At 36.6% G+C, this 8,160-nt stretch overlaps 1 protein-coding gene across 2 annotated transcripts in view; it reads right to left on the bottom strand.

The window, feature by feature from the left end:
- Window positions 1-1,125: 1,125 nt before the first annotated feature.
- Window positions 1,126-8,160, bottom strand: part of LOC140141509 (amine sulfotransferase-like) — a 31,227-nt gene continuing 24,192 nt past the window's right edge. For both annotated transcript variants that reach the window (XM_072163393.1, XM_072163394.1), the window contains exons 6-7: window positions 7,253-7,457; window positions 1,126-6,861 (exon numbers count right to left, since the gene is read on the bottom strand). In XM_072163393.1, the coding sequence (XP_072019494.1) occupies window positions 6,749-6,861; window positions 7,253-7,457 (318 nt within the window). In that variant the 3' untranslated portion in view covers window positions 1,126-6,748. The remainder of the gene's footprint in view (window positions 6,862-7,252; window positions 7,458-8,160) is intronic.

Raw genomic sequence — 8,160 nt, 5'->3', positions numbered from 1 at the left:
TGCATGTTATACTGTTCATTTTCTTTGCATTTTCTTTCTTTAATTTATACTAACCACTGTTTTATACGGTGTCCCATCGATGCCATACAAAAATAAAATCAAAAAAAATTAAAAAAAAAAAAAAAAAAAAAAAAAAAAAGACACGGTCGGGACCAGGGTACACGGTCGGTCGGACGTGGACAAACAAACAATTTTTTTTGGCCTAAGGGGCAATTATTAATTAGTGAGTAATACTTGGTTGTCATGGTTGTGGCGCCCACTTCTGTTTACACACACTGGATATTATATAACGTTGCGTATAGATTGGCGCAGAAATGGGCTCCTTTGCCTTATAAAGTGTAAATGTATTGGCCTAGATACAAATAGAGCTCCCTCCTTATTTGCTGATGGGATTTTTACGGGTGGACACTTTTAGTTTGTCCTAAAATTCCAGTTATGATGTAGACAATCCACCCATCAGGCCTGGTGCACCCCCCGAATGGCTCATGCTACATCACTGCACAGCTGGACAAAGCCGGGGGACAAAGTAAGCAATAATGCTGATTGTGCTCTTGCTATTGTACTCGACTGTTAACAAGGATGGCATCAGCGTTGACTTTCCTGTCGCTGGATGTCCACACAAAATAAAATTCACTTTATTTTACTTCACCACGCATGCACACACGTACCCCACTCATACCCTGCCACAAACATCCCCGCCTATCCTTATGTTGTGAAACGGATACATCTATAGTTAAGGTAAGAGGAATACATTGTTTTTCTTTTAAACTAAATATAAATTTGACCAACTTCGAAAATTCCATCCCTGCATTACTGGCCATTTTGGATTTTATATGCATGAAAAGTTGGTACTGTTTCATTATAGAATTTTGATGTTTTTGTGTGAGCTTTAGCACGTAAAATGGAATGGTTGAAATGGGAGGGAGTGTTATTAACCCAAGTTTTCCCATAACCAATGATAACTTGGCTAGACTATACTATACTTTTAATATAATAATGAAATCAAGGTATATACTTTCATGTCTCTGAATATCCTAACAAAGCAAAGTTAGATTTTCGCCTGCCAACATCTTCACCCTTACCACAAACCCACATTGTTACAAAAAATGGCGATACTCGTAAACATTTTAGACAACAGAAAGTTTATTTACTTAATAATGTACGCCAGCTGCATAGCGGCAAGAACAGAATTTGTATCAACAGTTTCAACACATTAACAATTATACAGCTTCCAACTTGTCGTTTATAATTATACGTTAATAGCACAACATGTGTGACTTTTTGAAAATATTTAAAATCAAAACCTATACGATTAAAATTTGTCCAAATACCAATCTTAAAATATCCAAAATGACTTAGATTATTTCAATACTTTCATAATTTTTAGTGAGTAACCTTTTCTCACTTTATTTGGATAAAGATATTTTCTGTTATATACTGAAGGACTTAATATCATATTGTTTTTGTCTGTTTACTAATAACAAATATGTGCAATTATCATTGTTATTATGGTATTTCAAGGTGTAAAAAACAAATAATAAAAATGTTATTATGTACAATAACTACCACATATGTGCGACTTTTGTCACTTTTAATTTTCCGTGAAATATTTAAGTCATTTCATATTCCTTACCCTAAAATCACACATATATTTTGATCACATTTAGATTTGCATTATAATACAGCGCTATATCTTACTGTACATTTAACAATAATAATATCTACATAATTGTTAGGCAGCAAGGGTGAAAATAAGTGGAGACGGGAGCCGTTTGGCCCCCAGAAACTCTGAAGTGGCCCCTGGTTCCATCTCAATTTTAGTTGACCAGGGGACACTTTTCTCACGAAACTGACCCCCTGGATATTGAACCAAAATATCAAATTCAAAGCAACTATAATGTAACTCATTCGGCACAACTTTATTGGCCCTTTCGTGATTGGAAATTGTCTCTGGTTCCTATATAGTTAAAGTTGTTGAACCAGGTGCCATTTGTATGTAAAAGTAGCCCCTGGTCCATCACTGATCACTCCTTATTTTCACCCCTGTTAGGCAGGTTAAAGGACTGGAATAAATTTGCACACAAAATGAGAACAAGGAACATGCCACAATTTAGCACTCGATCTTAACTTCACAATAAGGACCACTACAATATGGACGACGAAGTCCATCAATTTTCTCTCATTTTACGTGAAAAACTTTCTCCAAAACATCCGAAAATTACGGCGGTGTAATATACAGGCTTTTTAGCAACTGATTTAATAGCACACATGCCACATTATTATCCAGGTTTACAGCCCAAATGTGTGGTGTGTCCATGATCGTGTTTAAAACAATGGCATAGCACATAAGCCACTTACTCCGGGACTTGCTCATGGATTACTGCCCAAATTTGTGGTACCGGTAAGTTTCCTGATACGCGTGTTCCTTGACCAGCCGTATACCTAATAATAATATGAATGGGTGGGGATATGTTATAATAACACTAATGGCCGGGACTAAATGGTATATATCACACACAACATTATACAAACCTACGGATTAATTCCTTATATCTATAATAATGTTTAACGTCATATACTGTTTAACTATAGTTTTTGGCAAATGTCGATACGATAGTATCACACATGAGTGGTTATTAATATTTCAGCCTTATCAATCGGAAAAATTCTATTAAGTATTATATTGCGCACAAAAGTATCCGTACACTCTGTCATCTCCAAATGTTCATAATATTCCTTTTCATCGTAATTTGTACTTATAAAGACACAGTATGTGAGTAGACAACATCGCATTCAGTCTTTTTACAAAGCCAGGTGTCTTTTTACAAAGACAAATGCATATGCAAGTAAACAACATATGAAATACAGCGTTGTATATTTGGAGGCACACATGTTTGAATAATTTGTGCTTTCGACAAGTTAACTGTTAATGCAATGCTGCAATAAAATTTGTGCTTTTGACAAGTCATTAAAAATGCTACAATTTTTCACTTTTTACCAATTAAAAACGTTACTGTTAAAATGGTTAAGTATAAAAATAGCAAAATTGTTTAAGACCTTGCCAACGTAATACGCTACTACTTTGAAATATTCTTGAGAGAACAAAGTGTTTTGGAATACACAAAAACGCGAAGGCATTTTTGAAAACTCTTCGTGATTGCCTAACTTCGTCAAAATTAATGCAGATAGAGTGTTTCTCACTGTTATATATAGGACCCTCATACCATTCTGGTTCAAATTTGATTTGATTAAGTATATTAAACATAATAATAAAAATATTGGGACGGCGGTCCCAGATAAGTCGTTCGAAGATATGAGACAATAATTTTTTTAATTTTCATGCTATTTTACAAGTTGACCTCAAATGACCATTGAACTCAGTATGTGACCTGGGATATCATTCGCCAGCGAAGTGTTACCGGTACGTGTATTCGGATTATCACTATGTCAACTGGTTCACGCTTTCGAGTTCTGGACCATGATCGAAATGATCGCAACACAAAGTCTATGGCATGTACTACCAATTCCAAAAGGTGCGTGATCCAGTTACCAAGGCAAGGAGTTATGTATGTAACCACTTCGCTGGCGAATACACGAAGTAAAGACTCATAGCACAGCTATGGCCCAAGTTGGGTTTTAATAGCATTTGAATTGTTCATTACAAGACCCAATTTTTTTAAACCAAGCTTACATAGGGCCTAATTGTTGACGGACACCCCACCCACACGACTCGTGATGCCATAAGGTCTTTTCCTCCGGTCGACCTACCGGGTAATAATAATACATAAAAAAATGAACATAAATAAGCAGTGTATCTTTAAAAAGTACAATACTGGCCCTTTAGTCTAAAATACGTTTGGTCTTTGGTATGTGTAAAGAAATTTGACCTGTCTATGCACCACACCGAATTTGGTCCTATATAGTACTATTGGTGCCCGGTTAGGCACCGATGACTCTGAAAATCACTCCCTGGAGATGTAATAAATTGTATCAAGCATAATAATTAATAGTTGCATATTGTTATTGTTTTTCATTTAAATAAAAAACGAATGCACTGTTCAGGGTACGATAAAAAGTGCCATCGGTACTTCGTCGGGCTCCGATAGTGCTATAGGACCAAAATGGATGTTGTGCCTTACATTATGCCTATACTACATGCACACACTGGTCAGAAGTATTGCAACATTGCTGAAAAAGAAGAATTCAGCAAACTATAAGTTGAATATTCGTCCAATATCATGTTGATTGTCATGAAATAAGCAAGATCAGGCTAATCAATGGATGGATAGGTGTCACCTGTGATGACATCATAACTTACAATATTTTACTCTTTGGATTAAAAAATTACTTCTCAAAGCTGCTGTTTTTAACATAGACATAAAACGTTGCCCTAAATTGCGTTTACTCTTTGGTATGTGCAATATTTGGCAAAAAAGTCTTACAACAATACTGTTTTCTCATTTCGGCCTATTTGGTCAATAATGATGTAACTAATATTTTAACTATCTATAACTTTATGAGAAATGTTTTTAACATAACATGTTTGCGTACTATACTATAGTTACTATAAATCATATCTAAAAATAACAATCTAAACGAAACAATTTATACACTTATAAAGATAAAAATCGCAATGCATGCTTTTTTAAAGAATGCATTGAATCGATTACATTATATTTCAATTTATACATTATAATGCATTGTAATTTTGTAATAATACGGTATGGCCTAGCTACCCAATACACTGTATCCGTACCAAATAGGGCCTACATATTAAACAATGCACATCATTTTCAATAGGTACATATTTTTAAAAGAAATTGCCTCCCCACTAATTTACTGCAGCATAATATATCTGATAGCTCGTATGGATGAGGCGATCGCTGTATTCATATACCCAGCAAACACAAAAACGTCTTTAGAAATGTTTTTGTTTTAATAACATTAGCTGTCGGGTTATGAAAACGTTTTAAAAGAAAAACACTAGAACAACATTTTAACATTTTTCTCAAAATGTTATCGTAAAATATTTGCTGCATACATTTTTTCAACACTTAATGATTTGCAGCAACTTTTCACAAATGTTTTCGAATGTTATTGTAATGTTAATACATACGCAACATAGTACCGTAATACCTCGTCTACAAGCATATATAGCGTTTTTGATGAAAGCTCAATTAATATGAAACAAGCGTGAATATGCCAATACAATAGATTGGTATTACAATAATACTTGTTTGCATAGGCCTATGCTTGGATCTGTAATTTAGCTTTCATCAGAAGCACTCTATATGCTTGTAGACGAGATTTTACGGTAGGCTATACCCGGGAACATACCCTTTACATAACCTGACATTTAACCGCTTTCTAGCCACGTTTTGCGAATGTTTTCAAAAGCAGTTTGCGTTTGCCTGGTACACATAGGCTTCTGTCTACGGTTATTAAGCTACCGTATAACAGTGCAGCACCACGTCCCTGTTCAATCGCCTTTTCATTATGACGCGAGTCGCACAAGTTGCCGGCAATTTAACACCATGTGTAATACCACCTCATCTATAAGCAATGCATTTAAATTACGCGCTATTTCATGATTTACTCAATGCCAATTAATCAGGAACGCCAAACACGTATTAATTCAATTTATTTAGTACTGTAAGATGGGTACAATGATTCATAAATGTAGGCCTACATCGATTAATACCCAATTTCAGGTGCCATTGGTATACGTACACATGAAAATCACAGTAATATATAAGTTTGCGTCTGACGTCATCTGTCAATCAAACTCGGGCGCAATTTGTTTACGAATGTCGTGTTGGTTGACTTTTTCGGTAAATCCCATAAGCATTTGCGAGTACACCTGAGATGTCGTCATTTGACGTCACGCCGAGCTTGCAATGCGCAGTAACGACGTTCGCTGAACGATGTGCGCATCAAAGGCTTAAGGGATTTACCGAAAAGGTTAATTTGGTTTCTGAACGCGGCATTAAACTGTGTATACTTTATGGTTCATTTTGCACGTTCAAATATACAAACCATCTCGAAAGTTAGGTATTATTAGCAATAGGACACTTTCTTATTCCTTTTTTCCTGAAGGCGCAATGTCCACAATGCCTGGAAAATTTGCTGTTTGCTTTGTAACAGTACCGTAATTTGTCGACATTTTCTGCGATTCCTATTTTTCGATCGGCACCGGATGAATCAACCTTCCTATGCGCTATACTAACCAATCAAGGGCCACGAGGAGTTTGACTGACAGTGAAGTCAGACGCAAACTAGCCTTTTTAATTCTTTCTCTGATTATAATTCTTGTTTGAGTTGTTTCTACCATGTAGTGACACATATAACAATGTGCCGTCTCCGTGCGCGCGTGTACAAAAACATGCTAAACATGATAAAGCTCAACAAGTTCAATTTCACGCGGGAATCCCATGACAAATGAACTTCTGTCACATCGAAAGCGAAAAGCACTATATAGGTCCTCTATAGCCCAAACACGTCGGTGATATTAGATAATTTATTCATGTCCGCTATTACCTCACGGATTCTGCATAAATTTTCTACTAACTTTGTCATTGCACTGTTACCACTTGAATTACAAGACATGTGAACTTTTAAAGCTAATACAATAATTGAATATTGGAGGTTAATAGGAATTGTTTCATAGGCTACGACTTTTCCAAAATCAATCTATTACCGTATACACTAACTTTACAATGATAGGCCAATGTCGGTGTAACCCTGTTAACTAGATCTCGAAATCGATATCCAATCCAGAACCTTCCATTTTCTCACGGAACAACTCATCGAATTTTTTACTTTGTTCTTCTGTAAAATGTTGTTTCCAATCGCCAACAATACCTATAGAGTAAAATAAATTAGAAACAAAGATTGAAAACACTACCTTCGTTTGGATCCGCAGAAAAGGACATGAAACTCTGACGATGGGGCCTATGCACTCAAACATCTTTGACCAACTCATCACATACATTGCTTGCTGTTGCCCATAAAAGGAAACAGTCAGATGTGATGAGTTGCCAATCTGATGAAACCATAGCGTTAGTGGTGAAACGTCACTAAAATGTGAGTACAACATCATCATTTTAGTTACATATAGGAATGGTTGAAATGAACAATATCCACAACTACCTTAATCACTGTAGCAGTGTCATTGTTGAGACAAATAAAGTTGACACACAAGAATGGTCTATGACCGAGCTATTAATGGCTTGGTTCCCTGATGTATACCTACCTTTCCTGATGATTCCCGGAGCTCCAAGTTTGGATTTCTCCGCTTCATGATGATCTTCACTAGGTTTATCTGAATGCTTCTCTGATGTTTTAAACCTCTCCTTCATACTGTCTACTGATGAGTACCGTACAACCCTGTCAATGGTCTCGTCATCAAGATCCTTGCCAAGGAAGTGGGCCACTTGAAGTACAGCGTTACGTGGATCCTAAGAGAAAACAATGCAAATGTCAATTTTAATCTTAAATAACAAGGGAAAGTGAAAGAACCCCAACTGTATTTTGGAGTTCCACTATATATGAAGGCGGACATAAAGTCATATTAATGACTTTATGTCAAAATTGTTCTGTTGACCTACAAACACAACAATTTTGGCCGATTCCAATTAGGTGTAATTTATGACATGTGTATACATTAGGGGCTGTGCAATAATTATCAGCCCCCCCGGGGGGGTAAAATTTCTGAACGGCTCGCCAAAATCGCTTGCCCCCCTCTCGGCCCGCCAAAAATCGCTTGCCCCCCCTCTCGGCCCGCCAAAAATTCTTTGCCCCCCTTGAACATGCCAAATTTTGGGATCCCAAATTCCAAACTTTAAATGGTCTATATGTATGTTGCGAGCGTAGCGAGCAGGAAAATTTGCATATTTAAGCGTTTCCGTACACTGAAAACGAAACTTGGGGTGACTAACTAAGGAAAAGTTAGTTAAAACAATGTCAAGTACGACTAACCTGTAACTAATACGGCTGGACTGAACTAAACTATATGTTAGTAGGTATACTGTTTTCCTAAGCCTTTTTAGAGCGTTTTATTAAAAAGGCGCCCCGTGAATGCGTGCCAAAAATCGCTTGCCCCCCTCTCGGCTTGCCAAAATTTCTTGCCCCCCCCCCTTTCGGCCCCCCAAAAATTTCTTC

This window comes from Amphiura filiformis, chromosome 19 (assembly GCF_039555335.1).
Source record: "Amphiura filiformis chromosome 19, Afil_fr2py, whole genome shotgun sequence".
In the NCBI taxonomy this organism is placed as follows: domain Eukaryota; kingdom Metazoa; phylum Echinodermata; class Ophiuroidea; order Amphilepidida; family Amphiuridae; genus Amphiura; species Amphiura filiformis.
The sequence above is the reverse complement of the archived record's forward strand: the minus strand, read 5'-3'. Positions and strand labels throughout refer to the sequence as shown.